Source organism: Varanus komodoensis, unplaced genomic scaffold (genome assembly GCF_004798865.1).
Source record: "Varanus komodoensis strain SLA01 unplaced genomic scaffold, ASM479886v1 scaffold67, whole genome shotgun sequence".
NCBI classification, from domain to species: domain Eukaryota; kingdom Metazoa; phylum Chordata; class Lepidosauria; order Squamata; family Varanidae; genus Varanus; species Varanus komodoensis.
The window spans coordinates 834,323-849,183 of NW_025336308.1; the positions used below are offsets into that span (position 1 = coordinate 834,323).

Genomic DNA, 14,861 nt, shown 5'->3' on the forward strand with positions numbered 1-14,861 from the left:
GCTGCGAAGGTGCATCTTGAGCTTTTGATTCCCGTCGGGGACAGCTGCATTTTTCTGCATCACCACATTCACAGTAGCCACTCAGGTTTTTTTTTTAAATTGGTGGAGGAAACAGGAACATAACTGGGAATGTGTCTGCAGCACGTAAGTTTCTGGCCATAGCTGAAATGCGAAGAAGCACAGCAGTGGAGGTGCAGCCTTTGTGTCATCGGGAGAAGCTGCTCTGGCACGGCCCCTGCACTCAGATTTCCCCGGGAGGCGGGTGGCGGTGGTGACACAGTCCTTGGCAGGAGGTGTGAAGCTTTCCGGGAATGTCCCCATTTTCACCTGTGACGTGTTAGGCAGGGGAGTGGGTACCCTTCAGGCTTCCGTGATCTACTCCCCTTTACTGGAACCCCGGGCTCTAGCACAGCCAGCTGTAAAGCAGGGAAAGGTGGAGAGAACACTTGAGAATTTCGGAGCAGAGCAGCCCTGCATCCTGAGCCGTACCGGGACGACCCACACCAACACCTTCATCCAAAAATGCACTTCTGACCCCCCCCCCCCCCCGGTGTTCCTTTGCATTGACCTTTTCCTTCACCGTTCCTCTTAGCTCGTGCTAGGCAGTCGGGAGACAGAAGCTCTTGCTGTTCTGTCGCACATCACACGGATCTACCGGTGAATCCCCTCGGCCATCTTCCCACTTGGGCATCTGAGAACATGGTGCAGCAGGTGAAGTGGGAATCGAAGCATAATTGTTGGGCCTTTGAGGCCCCATATGAGAAGCGCCCTGATGGATCTGCCAGTGCTTCGCATCTTCCGTGCAAACAGCTGCAGGAGTGTGTACTATCCAGTGTCCCATACAGAAGGTGGGGTCACCACACTCCCCCGAAGGAGCTAGTTCGTAGCTTGAAGCTTCTCCTGGATCCATCTTTGCCACTTGAGGCTCAGGCATCCAGCGGCTCGGAGTGCCTCCTGCCTCCTTCCACTGGTGACCCAGCTGCACCCCTACCTGGCCAGGGATAGCTGGGCTTCAGTACTCTGTGCTCTACTAATCGCTAGATTACTGCAAGGCACTCTGTGTGGGGCTGCCCTTGAAGACTGTTCAGAAGCTGCAGCTCATACAGAATGCAGCAGCCAGAATAATAACTGGAGGGCCAAACATGCAAGACTGGATCTGGGCCGCTTGCACTGGCTGCCTGTATGTGCCCAGGCTCAATTCAGGTTGCTGGTTTTAACCTGTAAAGCCTTACGCGGCTTGGGACCACATGGCCGCGTGCTCATCTCCCGGCTACAATCAGCTGCGACACCCTGTTGGACCACCAGGGTCTTTCCCCAAGTGCCAGCTCTGAGGAGGCTCAGAAGCTGGTAACAAGGGGGTCCCTGTAGCGGCCCCCACCTGGCACCAAATTTGTCATCCTTTCAGCACCAGGTTCAGGTGGCCCTTTGTGTCAAGGCCAGGTATTTTTTCGGAGTTCTTCATAATTGCTTTTGGCTTTAAGCCATTTTAAACATTCTAATGTTTGTCTGTTTTTATGATGTTTGTATTGTATTTTATCATCTCGTTTTTATGGATTGTGGCAAACTGCCCAGAGAGCTTCTGCTATGAAGTGCTGTAGAAATGAAAATATAATAATACTTCTCCAGAATCCAAAGAACTCCAAATTGTGTCCGTTCAGCCTTTGAGACTTGGTGCTTTGCAAACAGAGAGCCCCCTTCCTCCCAGTTCTGCCCAGTCAACTTGTTTTCAGATCGTTGGGACTTTTCAAGGAAGTGTCTGTGAGGAGAAGAAAGCGGAGGAAGATTCTTTGTTTACACTCAAGCCCAGGGCTGTGCCTGTAGTAACTCTGTATGGATCTGAGCTTTGGTCTTCGTCTTGCAAGGCAGCCCTGTTGATGGACTGGGAATGTTTCAGATTAAGCCGAAGCTTTAGGGAGATTAGCACATCTTACTGGATGTCAGGCTGCTTTCAGTGCCGAAGCATCTTCAGATATTTGTGCACAACCTTTTTGAGCTTGCACTCCATTCCCTTTCCAAGGACCGGAGTGTTCGCTTCAGCAGAGTAAGCTTACGTGAATTTGGAAAGCGATCTTATTGCCAGCAAATACGCGTAACCTAACCAGAGGTGATGCTCAGGGAAGCATGGCATGCGTATCACCTTTAGGATTCACAGTCTGCCGTTGACATTCAATACCTTCCAAGCTACTGGTTGGACATCCTTTTTCCTTCGCACATCAGAGACTAGATCTGCCCGCCGTGTTAATCCCCCTGCTTTGATCTCTTCTTTGAAGACGTGACAGTGCGTTGTGACGCGACGTGTTATTACTCTCCCTTTTATTTAGCACGATGAACTTTGAGATTAATCCAAGCTGCTGTGACTGAAAGCTGAGAACGCTGAGAAACCCCCTTTGCGTGCGTGTAGCTGCCCCAGTTCGTTGTGATGGGTCGCATATTTTGCAGCCCTCTCGGGTCGCGTTCCCGAAAGCAAAGCCTCTCTCGCTTCTCAGAGAAAGATGAACCAATATGTGTGTTGAATTCTTAACGTTCCGATGAGATGTCTGTGGAGGTGCAGACTGGATACCTCAAGGGGTGAGAGCTACTCCCTCCCGATAAGCCGGAAATTTATCCTTTATTGCTAAGTGTACAGGAGAAGCCAAGTGAAAATCAGTGTTTTAGAGGAGGGAATTAATGTTTCCACTCTTCTGCCATCAGATGAAAAAGGCTAGGTAACAGTGCTGCTGAGCACAAGAGTCACTTAAAATCCCCGGGGCGAGTGTACATATTTCTTTCACGCTGTCTGCGGGCACGTTGGCTCTCCGGCTTTTGGTCCTAGCCCCAAGACCTGGCGGCTTTCCTTTCGTCCCAACGAGGGCCGCTTGTCGGAAGGAGTCGCTCTTTTTCCTGCCTTACAGCGCCATCACTGCCGATGGCCAGAGGTGGCACTGCAGCTACGAGTCCAGCAGGCACCAGTGGGGTCACACCCGTCCTTGTAAAGCTGCTGGCTTGGGTGCTCAGATCATCGTCTTCTGCCACGCAGCTGCCGGATGAGCTGCCTTTGTCCTTCCCCAGTTTCTTGCCTGCCCACCTGCATCCAGGCGCCCTGACGTTTGCCGACGACAAGTGCAAAGAAGTCTGCATGGCCGTATCGTGTGTTCGGCTTCTGGGCACTTACAACGTCCACACCTCTGTCAAAGCATCTTCAAAAGTGCAGAGTCTCGGGCACACCGGTCAAAGCCGGCACCTCCGGGATCCCAGTCTAGTGCTCTGGGTTTCCCAGAGAACCATCCTGTCTTTACTGGGCCCCACCCCTTTCCCCCAAAGGTTCCCGGCTTTCCCGGCCTTTGTGCAGCCTTTTTCCCCTTCGAAAAGGTTGCACTTTTCCTCAGAGGGCTCAGTTACTGGCCGTTACCAAGCAGAAAGATGCTGGTATTTCTGGCCCCATCCCGTTGGTCTCTTGGCCCACTTCCCAGTGGAATGTGGCCCCTGAGAGCTTGTCTGGCATGGGTTTTCACTCTTGAGCTGAAGGAGGGATGACATTGCTGGTGTGAGACGATGTAACCTGGAAAAGGGGGTAACCAACCTTCATGAATGGAATTCACTCCCCTGGGTTATGTTCCGACGGCTGCTGCCTTGGTTGGCTTTCAGATGGGATTCCATACATTTCCTGGACGTCTCTCTGCAGCGATTAGCAGTGAATGACCATTTTGTACCTCCAAATCTAATGGAAAGTTTACCTTTGAGTCGTGGATGCTGGGCAGAAAACCAGGGGGGAAGCTGTGAAATCTGCTCCTCTGTCGGATGGATGGAATGAAGAGGAACCTCGGGCTCCCCTGTGTTCTTCTCAGCCACCTCTTTGATCAGGAGATTTGGGGTGATCCTGTGCCTTCCCCCTTCCTCCTTTTTGGTTTGATGCCAACCCTGAGGAGTTTTCTGAAATGGGAAAGCCAGCACATCCTTGTCTATGCTGCCCCAAGGCTTCGTTGCGATGGGGCAGCATAGAAATGTTTTAAATAAAAATAAATAAATAAATAAATATGCAAGCCTTCCTGGGCTGGGTTTGCAAATGGGCTCTCCATCAAGATCACTCGCTCGGTGGCCGTCTCCACCATCCATGGTGCCCACGTGGTCCAGGTGCAGCTTCAGATGGAACTGGCAATTCCGTCCTTTGAGGTCCGTGCTCCGTAGGGAACAAATCTGACTTTGAATAGGCCCTGCGCTTCTGATGCCTCCATCACGTTTCCTTATGTAATATGCATCTTCTGTAGCAGCCACCCCGAGAACAATGTCCTTAACGAACCACTTTTAAACAAATGCAGTAAATAAATAATAAATAAAATAGACATTTTGTAAGCCAAAAACACTGCTTTATCTTGATAGTTCTAAAAAATACACCCCACCCCCCAAATCTGCCATGTTTAATAATTTCTTCCCTTAGTTTGGATGTGGACACTAAAACCCAGTGGAAATAAGGTGTTTCCTGTGTTTAACTCTTCCTTCCATCCTTTTTTTTCCTTCAGGAACACCTGTCATTAAAAAAGTACATTGTCGATATCATGGTAGAAAGCTCAGTCCCAGCAGAACCCTTAAAAGACGGTGAGGAGAGGCAGAAAACGAAAAAGAAAGCCAAGAAACTAAAGGCACGGATGAACTCCAGGTATATTTTTACACTCCGGTTTTGCTGCATGTAAAGCATGTTTTGTTTTTCTTTTGTCCTTCAAAAAATTGCCTTGCAAATCTAAAAGAAAAAGAAAAAAAACCTCTGAAGTTATTTGCTTTAGGAACATCTTGAAAATAACACTGATGAGCCTAATTTATGGCCACTTTCTCTGATTGAGGAAGAAAACTGAATATCGATCTGGAGCCCTTGCGTTCACCTGTTAAGAGCTTTCCTCGTAATTGGAATGCCAGAGCCCTGCCAAAACTCTAGCCTCTTCTAGCATACAATAGTATGTTTAAGTATGTGTAAACCATGCCTATTTTTCTTCTGAGCTATTGATTTTTAAAATGAAGTATCAAAGAAAATCAATAGTAATCAACAAATAGAAGCCAGTCGGCTGGAGTGTCAAATCCCCAGGCTGGGTTTAATCAATTTTGTTGCCTGCCACAACAAGGAAAAGTTAGAAATATCTTAAAATGGAAAGTGAGTTGTCAGACCTGCAGTTTGTCATGGGCCTAAAATGTGACATCCGCGGATCAGAATGAAATGAGGGGCATCGCTCCATCATGCGCTTGCCGCGGAACTGCAGCGTCCCAGTCGGAGGTTATCTCTAGCCCAATCTAATCTGTCATTAATATTGTTGTTCTTTAAATGACTTCCTATTTAAAGGATTCCGTTCACTTAGTCAAAATCCATTATAGGCAGTGAAATATTGGCACCACTGTTTTTAATTGCCAGGGGGACCTGTGTGAGTCCTCTCGGTAGCGTTGTCGTTACGCCGGAGTTCTTATAGCTTCAGCAGCAATATTATATTGTAATTGGAATGGCTTTGCACTTACATAGCAGATCTCCCAGCCTTTAATTTGCATACACTAGGTTTTTTCCTTCTCCTGTACACATGGCCAATATCACAAATATTTATTATTTAGTGTGCAACTCCCCCTAGATGAATTGATACATTTCTGGTATTTGCAAGAACAGGGCGGCGATAAAAACACAGCATGACCTTACTGTGCATTCAGTAGAACTTCACAATGCAAAAATAAGAGATCTGTGGGTCAAAACAACCTTTCCCAATCTGCCGCCCTCCAGATGTGTGGGACTACAGGTCCCATCATCCACTGTTAGAGATCAGTGCGTTGCTGCTGCACGGGCGTGGTTCTAATCATTCTAGGTCTATAGTCTCAGTAAGTAGGCACATCATTATTTTCTTTGCTTTTGAGCAGAAAATAGGTTTTATGGTAGTTAAAGTTGAACCAGCTCAGCTGAGTTATGTTCAGCTGCTGAATCTTTGAACCCGAATGAGACAAGGATCGTGTGTGAAACCCGCAGTCCAGTGGGGCACAAATGAAAGGCACAAATGAAAGGTGTGGGTAGTGCCATCCTAAGCCGGTTTGTCTCCATTCCTTTAAAATACTTAAATGTCGCCCGTCATCATTACTAAATTTCAAGGCAATCTACAACAAACGTCCAGATTTACTAGAAAAAGCTTCCTGAGCGCCTAATGGAGCTTGGTCCTATGTCAGGACATTTTCCAAATGTGCCATCCCAGCCCCTGAAACCTGGCGAGAAAAACCTTTTAGTGATCTCAGTGTCTGCCTGCATGAGCTCAATGCCAGTCCAAGATATTTTGCTGCCAGTAGCCAAGATGGCATCCCCTCTTACTCTGTTTGCAAAAGGCAAAAGGCAGTTCCAGCCTTCTTTGACTCTGATCATGGCACCCTCTGCCACAGCATCGGGAATGCCAGGCAGCTGCTGTGGCACACAGGCCCTCTTTCAAACCGTGGCTGCCTCTTTCCAACATCTCCCGCCTCCCATTGCCTGAAAGGTAGGGTTGTGTCTTCAGGAGCCCTTCCGTTGATTCCCCTAAGCTTTGGGCGTAGCTTGCCAACATGCTGTAAAATTTGGGAAACTTTACACCTTTCTGTAGACTCTTCAGAGCTTTCCTTTTTGCACAGACCCTTTCTGGCCAGCACTTTGTTAGTGGTTTTTAATGCCAGCTCTGTATGTTTTGTCTGCTTGTAATTTTATTTGTACTGCTAAATGTTGTACCTTGCTTTGGGAATTTGACAGGATGGAAGAAGACACTAAATATAGTGCAGAGAGAGAGAGAGAGTCCGTAAGAGTGAAGCCTTAGTGTTTAATCTACTTAGAACACGTAATTTTAATTGAACGCTTTCTGCTGTACCTTTAGCTCACTGCTTGGCACAGCTATAAGAAATGGTAAATATTCCGTATATTGAGGAGGAAATCGCTCATACCCAGTAAATTCAGGCGATTATAATGGATGCAGCAGTGAAGGCCCTTGTTTCAACGTGGAGGAAGCCTCCGAGAATCCAGTGGGACTCGCTTCCGATAACACGCTGAGGATCATGCTATAGGGAATTTCAATTTCAGTGGTTAGATCCAGAAATATCTGGAAACAGATAGGTTGGAATTAGGTTAGATTTCAGATTTAAAGAAATTAATTAGCTGGGGGGGGAGTAAAGGATTGGCTGGAGACCCATTTTTAATCCATCTACAACATGGGCTTGGAGTTGGGTTATCAGCATAATTTATTCTGATATGCATTTGTAGCTCTAGTGCCCGCAGTCAAACGGCACAACACTTGTCCATCTTAAGAACATAGAATGTTTAACATACTTCAGAAATTAGGAAATGGTAAAGTATTACAATTGAGGACAAGCAAGTAAATGCACTCAGATGGACTTTTATTGCATTCCGAGTTGTTAAATCTTAAATCAGAATACGAAATCACCCATAATGGCAGAGGTGAACGAAGGGGCAACCTGTGATCAATGCAATATCTATTCTCTTAAGTTTTCTTGGTCTTATTAATAATATTTATAACCCCAAGCCATTAAGCGAGTGCTGCTGTCGCTGATATATAGCAAAGTAAATTATTCCATATTAACATGTATGTGATGCCATCAAAATAACACTTTGAGGTCTTTGTAGTGGATTGGTGGACGCAGCTAGATTCGACACTTCCCAAAACCGTTGGCAGTGGTTTTCAGTTCAGTGGCAAATTAATTTGGTTTTCTGGATGATGTTCAAGTTGTGTTGTTTATGCCAATATTTAGAAATAACATTTTTAAATGTTCTTGCAAGTGTGAGTTATTATATGAACTTGGAGGTAAGGATCATCTGTCTTTCTGGACAAAACAAGTCCAGTTTGCCAAACTAGGTTTAGATTTGGATTTGAGTTTAAGCTTATTTTTGAATGAGAAAATGGCATTATATAGGTTAAGACAGAGCTTATGTTGCACATCTTGGGTTAGCCAAAAAAACAAAGAATGGCTTACCTTTCAGCAAGCAAGAGGGAAAGTATGAACTAAACGAGAAAGATAATTAAGGGGTAAAGGATAGCCCAAGGCATGCATTTGTGGAAGATAAATATTTGCAGAACGTACAAAAGCTACTTCTCACTGACTTTGTGCAAACTTGAAAATCAACTTCCTTACTTGTCACTATAATCATGTCATGTCTCTCTCTGAATCCTTCCTTTCTCCTCTTAAATAAAGGTCATGCTTTTCATCCTTGTCTTAAAAGCTTTTCATACTTCTGCCTCTCCCTACTTCGCCACCCATATCTGTCTGTCCGTCCGTCTGGTGCACCCGATCTGCTTAGAGAATCTAGCCGGTTTTGGAAATGACTAGAAAGAGTAAATAAGAAGTGCAATTAACATGATCTTTTTCTCCTTACAACATCAAAGGAGGATACCTTCAATGGGTTTGGATGACTGTGACTTTTTGTATTTTAAAGGCTGAGCTGCAAAGCAGTTGGTTGTGCTGGATAGAGAATATTGCTAGAGTTTGTTAACTCAGCCACTATATAGAATGCGTAACTCTGTACAACGTGTTGAATTCGGTTAGTGTGAATTCCTAGTCCTCCAAGTGCAGAAGAGAAAGTCGAGGGCTGGTCAGTAACCCTGTTGTGGATGGGCCGTAGGGTTTGCATGTTGTTGTTGTTATTATTAGAACATTTCTATGCCGCCCCTTGCCGAAGCCTCGGGGCGGCTTACAACACAATAAAATACAATACAATATAAAAATAACAATATAAAATTAAAATTAATAATATAAAATAAAAGATATAAAAGAAGTTATAAAAGAAAAGAAAAGAAAAGAAAAGAAAAGAAAAGAAAAGAAAAGAAAAGAAGTCGCCCTGGCCAGATAAATAAGTAAATATTGTTAACAATTAAAATCACGTTTAAATAAAAAGATCTTCACCTGGCACCGAAAAACAAATAACGACGGCGCCAGGCGGACCTCTCTGGGGAGCGCGTTCCATAGATTCCATGTTCCTTCACCTAACAGTCCATCTTTCCTTCTCAGCAGAATTCCAGTGGGATCTAATGGTTCCACAGCTGGACTTCGATTAAGAGGCCTGAGCTCCTTGGTTATTAGTGACTGAAAATGTGAGAATAGACACCAGTCCCCGGTCTCACCTACAGTTAAGGGTGGCATCAGCTGTAGTTCGTTGACTGCATCCTGTTTTTCTTACAGGTAGTGACTGTGACCTAGATCCACTGGTCTTTTCAACCGCTGGTCCGTGGACCGGTGCCGACCGGCAGGAGATTCCCTGCTGGTCACTGGGGGGCCGCGTCCTGCTTGTCGTGGGCTGGATGTGCCCCACCACCTCTTGGCTGGCATTGTGTTCCTGGGGTGGGGGGCGCTGGTGCTGCCAGCGGGGCCGGGGAGGGGAGAGACCGATACCAGTATTTTGTTCTTTTGTTGGCATTCTGTGTTGTTCGGTTTCTGGCTGTTTTGGAGAATTCTCTTTTTTTTGGTGTTGTGTTTGGAAACGAATACACAGAATTCTGTATTATGTGTCCGGTGCTTTTTGTTTCTGCCTCAGAGGTCCCCAAGGTGTTTTTCCTGTTTTTGCCAGTCCCCCAGCCGTGGAAAGGTTGAAACCCATTGATCTAGAGGATCGTGGCCAGGAAAGCCAAAAGCCAACCATAATCGACATCTCGCATTAAACCTACTTTTAAAAACCCCAAACCTGTCAGAATTGGAGACTTGGCTAGTGAAAACGATCAGCTCAGTTGAGCCGAGCTCTGGAGAGCTTGCTTGAATGGCTGTTCATGGTTTCCGGTTAGTTGTGTGTGCTCGCTTTGTTGCATTTTTAAAAGTATTGTCAGGGGACCCTTGTCGGTGAAATAGCCCAATACCTCGTCGTGTGTTTCTCTCTCTGCTGGGTTCTACATGCCCAAGCGGAGGAGCTGGCGGTGCTGCGTCCACGAGATGCCGTTTGGATTCAGTGTTGCTATCCAGGCCCATGTAACATGGGCATCTGGATGGGCCAGTGGATCCTGTCTTCGCCCGAGCCGGCTCAAGCAAAGTTAAACGGTGTTAGAGCAACGGTTGTCTTTGTCCTTGGCACTTTGGCCTTTTGCCAAGATAAACATGAATCTTTTTTAATTGTCAGAACAGGTTTGTGTGCCGGAAGCCTCCTCTGAATTCCCGAGAAAGAAGTAGCCTCTCATGTACAGCTTGTCTTTCCATTACTGTTAGGCAGCTCCAACAACGTAATAACAATAGAAATATCTTTATTTCCTCCAGAACATGCTCAGCCGTCGATGCTTATCACGGCTCTAAAAGTTTTCGGTTTTTCAGCACGCAGGAGTGAAAAAAGGGGCAAAGTCACTTGACAAGCTCTTAGTTGTAATTGTCTGCAAATTAAGGGAGTTTTCGAAAAGGCCTGCATGCTTCTACTTTTTCAGTTATATGGATGGCAGTGGCGGCAGGGGAAAAACAGAGCTCAAATGGTAAAAAGTTTACAGTGCAAACTGTGCTTTGTTGTGTAAGCCATAAACAATACTTTAAAATATTTTCTTCTGCAGGGCAAAAGAATATGAAAATGCAGTGGAAGCGAAAAGCATCCCCAGTGACTCCCCCTACAAAGCAAAGTAAGCATCTCACCTTGACTCAGAACTAGAAAAATGGCATTTCTGGAATATATAATTGCAATGTCACCCACGTACATGCTGCTTTATTTTTATTTTACTGCTTTGATTGCGTGAATGGATTTTTATTTGAGGACAAACGTATTTATTTTATGTAGTATTATCCATATTATAAATATATTTGTTATTGGCCAAATGCATTTCTGATTACATTTGTATTTATTACGTTACCACATTCCTGTAGCACCTTTTTTCCTCCAAGAAAAGACCCAAGCAAGCTTAAAAATGAAGAGACACCTGGTCGTTGCCCCACAGGACTTAAGGACTAGAAAAATAGGCACCTTGGAGATAATAGGAGAAGGGGTAGGGGAAAGATGAAAATAAGGCTAGTACAGTTTGCATGAACTTCGTTACCATAGGGCAGGGGTGGGAATATTCTTTTATCTCCCACCAACCACCCCAAATGATCAGATAGGAAAGCGGTAGTAATCTAACCGTATCTGATGGATCACAACCTTCCTACCCCAGCAGAAGAGTAACTTGAAATTCTTTCTGGCATTTCCTTCTGTTACTTAGTACCCCACGTATTCTTTCCTCCACCTTTGTTCGAAACGGCCTAATTCCTCTCTCCTTCTCTTTCCTGCCTTCCAAGGGAACCTGTGTACATCACCTAAGGGCATTCAGTTCTAAGAAACAGCCCGATTTTTATATTTTCAGAAATGGGGTATTAATCTTTAGTTGTTCTCTTTATCTCAGCAGCTTTACGTGCAACCCGAAACCTTCCCCGCACTTGATGCAGCCTAATTTGAATGTCTGCTGCTTTCTCTCACATTCCATCTTCAGGCTGACTAAACGCACATCTGTAACTTGAACATCACCCACCTTTTCCCTCCCTCCCCCCTCCCCCTTTTTTGCTTTGTTGATGATCACTCACAAGATTACTGTAAGATATCCGCGTCGTGCGGACGCACAGAGAGGAATCTCGCTGAGAGACTTTCAGAATTATTTGGTGGAAGCGGGGCTGGCAGCAAACCTTTGCCGTGTACAATTCTTCCTGAAAGACGGATCTGTGCGCTAGCCAGCCATGGGGCCTAGCCGGGCATTCCAGTCTCTTCCCCCTTGCCACCAGCTCTCCCTTTTCTGTTCCAGCCACGGGCTCTGTGTTCTGTGTTGTTAAACATGCTGCGTCCTCACTGACTTGTGTGTGTGTGTGTGCGTGCGCGCACATGTGTGTGGTGCCTCTTGAGTCTTTTTGCCCCCGTGAAAAATGCTCCTACTTCCCCTTGTTTCTCAGTAGGCCTGCCTTGGCAATGATCCTGGCAGCGATCAATACCCGAGTTCGCTGTGAAATGAACAAAGGCTTCCAATCTCTGTGTGAAAATTCAAAAAGCGTGCCATATTAAAGGATACGGAAGTAGCGGTTGCGAAAACCCACTGTAGGGATAAGAAACTAAATTGACGTTATACAAAACAAAAGTTTAAATCTATAATTACAGTATCGAACACGCAGGGGGATTGTAGTGCTGTTTCAAGGCAATGCAAATATTCTTGTAGGCTTACGGGCTAAATATTGATGCGAGACTCAACAGGGAAAATGTCGGGAGGGCAAACAGGGATCTTCGAATTTGCGCAGGTGATGGGCTGGGTCCAGAAATGCCTTTCTGCAGGCAGAAGGCGGTTTGCTCTTCCAGAATTCCCGCTTTGTGCCTTGCCCTGGGATATGGTGCAGGGAAGGTATAACCGAATCAGACAGGTCATGCTTCTGTTCGTGCTTGTTGTTTTGGCAAGCACCCGTGCTGTTTCCTCGCACAAGCAAGGACACGAGGACCTACAGTCAGAGTAAGACTTCCGTAGAACCAGACCAGAAGCGACATCTCTCTGCTCTGGATCCACCTGAAAACATAACCTGGAAGCATCATACTTAACTGCCACCTCAGAACCAAACTCCCGATGCATCGCACTTGTGGCTAAGGATTGGTGGACGTTTTCTCTGCACACATTTCCTCTTACTCTCTGCCTTCCCCAGACTGCAATGCTCTAGAAAGGGGCCCACTGGTCCCTGACGCTCCCCTGGTCTCCGCTGAGCTGCATAAAAGTAAGGGGATTGTCAGCAGACCAGAATGAGGCCCAAGAACAGAGGCTGGTGGGTGCTTGGAGTAGGGCCTTTTCCGTGGCTGCCCCTCATGTTTGGAGGGCTTCATCACTACTGGCTGAAGAAACCTTCTAGAGATAGATCCCAGTCTCCATTAAGTCAAAGCTGTGCAGCAGATACGAAACCAGACGCGTCCATCGGCCGTCTCTCCCGAAGCTGGTGTCACAGGCCGTCTGGCAGTGCCAGCTCCAGGGTCTGGGCTTCTTTGGTGGGAGGCCCCTTCGGCTCGCCCTCTCCACCCGGGAGAACCTCCTCCACGCTGGCAGCCTCCAGACGTGTTTGGACAGGAGTGTCCTGTGGCGAGGTTCTGAGAGTTGCAGGCGAACACGTTTCCAGGGCACCAGGCTGAAAAAGGCTGGCGCAGAAAAAGAAGCTGAGCAGTGGAGGAGGCGGCAGCGGCTTCTCCAGGCTGCCATCCTAAAGCACAGAGCGGGAACAGCAAGATGGCGGGTTTCCTAGCAGAGCAGTGATTTCAACAGCATGCTGGTCCCACTTCTTGATATGGGATTGTCATCTTCTGCTTCTCCTGCTGGAAGCACACTGGTGCTCAAGGAGCCATGGGGAGCCGGGAGCTGCTCCAGGTGGGCACCTCCAAGCCATTGTTGGCCACTCATGGCTCTCTCGCCCTGATCTTGAGCCCATGTGCCACACGTGGTCGGCAGGGGAGGCGCTCACACTGCTGGATCCTTGAGACACCATCAGCTGCTTGAGAGCATCCAGCTGGACATTCTTCCTTCCCTCCATCAATTGCGATTTTTAAAGAATGCTTTCGTGATAGTGACTAAATTCAGAATAAACTTCCTATGCCATCCATCACAGTTTGAAATCTAGCGGATACCCTAAGGGCCTTTGCAGTAGCAATATAGATGGCCGGCTGGATGAGTTTCTAAAAAAAGAAGGAATAAGATTACCTTTTTGAGTCAACAGACAGCTCAATTCAGAGTTCCCCAAACTGCACCAGAAATTACGCAATTCTGTAACAATTGAAGTCATCTCAGAGAAGGTAATTTTATCTTCTGCATTAGGAAAGGGGGAATAAGAAGCTTTTTGTGATGCAGAAAGGAAAGGCTGAATCTTTAGGGCTTTCAAAAAACGGGAAAAGGAAAAATTATAAAGCCAAACATAGGGCTTCTCTTTGACTTGGCTAAAGTTGGTGAGGCTAAAGTAACACAGTAGAGCCAACACTGTGTCTGAGATTTGTTTTCTTAGGATAAAAAACACTATTCTCAAGTATCTCCCTCAAGCCAGAATGCACAGTAGCCTAGTGAAAGTTTACAATCCTGAACCTGGCTGATAAAAAAGTAAATCCTCTCACTAATAGTGGGCGCAGCGTGTTTTAAAAGCAAGTTTGAGTGTTTAAAATTGGAACCATTTTAAAAAATAAATGTTTAGCTCCAGTCCAGTTTATGGTAGTCATGACTGAATCTCAAATATTTTAAGGTGTAAGCCCTGTTGAATTGAGGAGGACTTCCAAATAAATATATTTGTTGCAGCGACTCATTCCATCCAATTCAAGGGGCACAAATCATGACGATAGAAAGTGCAAATAAATAATAAACGATTCAGTGGTCTAGTGACTCGCCTGACTAATTGCTAATATTCTCATTTTTATTTCTGAGTGTTCCAATGCTGATGCTGCAGCGCACTTTTTCTCTGGGGCAAAGCAGGGACGCTGGGCATCCAAAAGCCAGTCCACCAGCTGAATCCCAGCCCCGTCCTCAGGGCACAGTAATATAAGCTACCATCTGATGCCCATTTACCTGGGAGCAAGTCCATTGAACTGAGGGGGCCTTACTTCTGAACTGCTCTCTTTCCAGGACTGTATGACTAGTTTATTTTACCAATTCTGATCTTTATTTTTCTTTCCCACTTTTTTTTTTTTAATTTGGAAGGTTGCAGCGATTGGTCAAAGACATGCTAAAGCAGCTTCAGATTCAAGACAGTAACAAAGTCTCTGCGCTGGATAGAATTCTGGGAGAGATTTCACGTATCCTGGAAAAAGAGGTACCGTAACTCCTATTGCTCAGTGCATAATTGCTTGGTAGGACACAGGCATACCCTTTTGATATAGTTAAAGTATTTAGACGTATATGACTTAAAAGGAACGCCTGCGTCCATATTTGCCCTCCTGCCCCTTGAGATCGGTGGCAGAGGTCCTCCTC

General features: G+C 46.0%; 1 protein-coding gene across 3 annotated transcripts in view; it reads left to right on the forward strand.

The window, feature by feature from the left end:
• Positions 1-14,861, forward strand: part of SCAPER (S-phase cyclin A associated protein in the ER) — a 143,212-nt gene that overhangs the window by 48,556 nt on the left and 79,795 nt on the right. For all 3 annotated transcript variants that reach the window (XM_044450475.1, XM_044450476.1, XM_044450477.1), the window contains 3 exons: positions 4,497-4,633; positions 10,485-10,550; positions 14,592-14,703. In XM_044450475.1, coding sequence (XP_044306410.1) covers positions 4,497-4,633; positions 10,485-10,550; positions 14,592-14,703 — 315 coding nt within the window. The remainder of the gene's footprint in view (positions 1-4,496; positions 4,634-10,484; positions 10,551-14,591; positions 14,704-14,861) is intronic.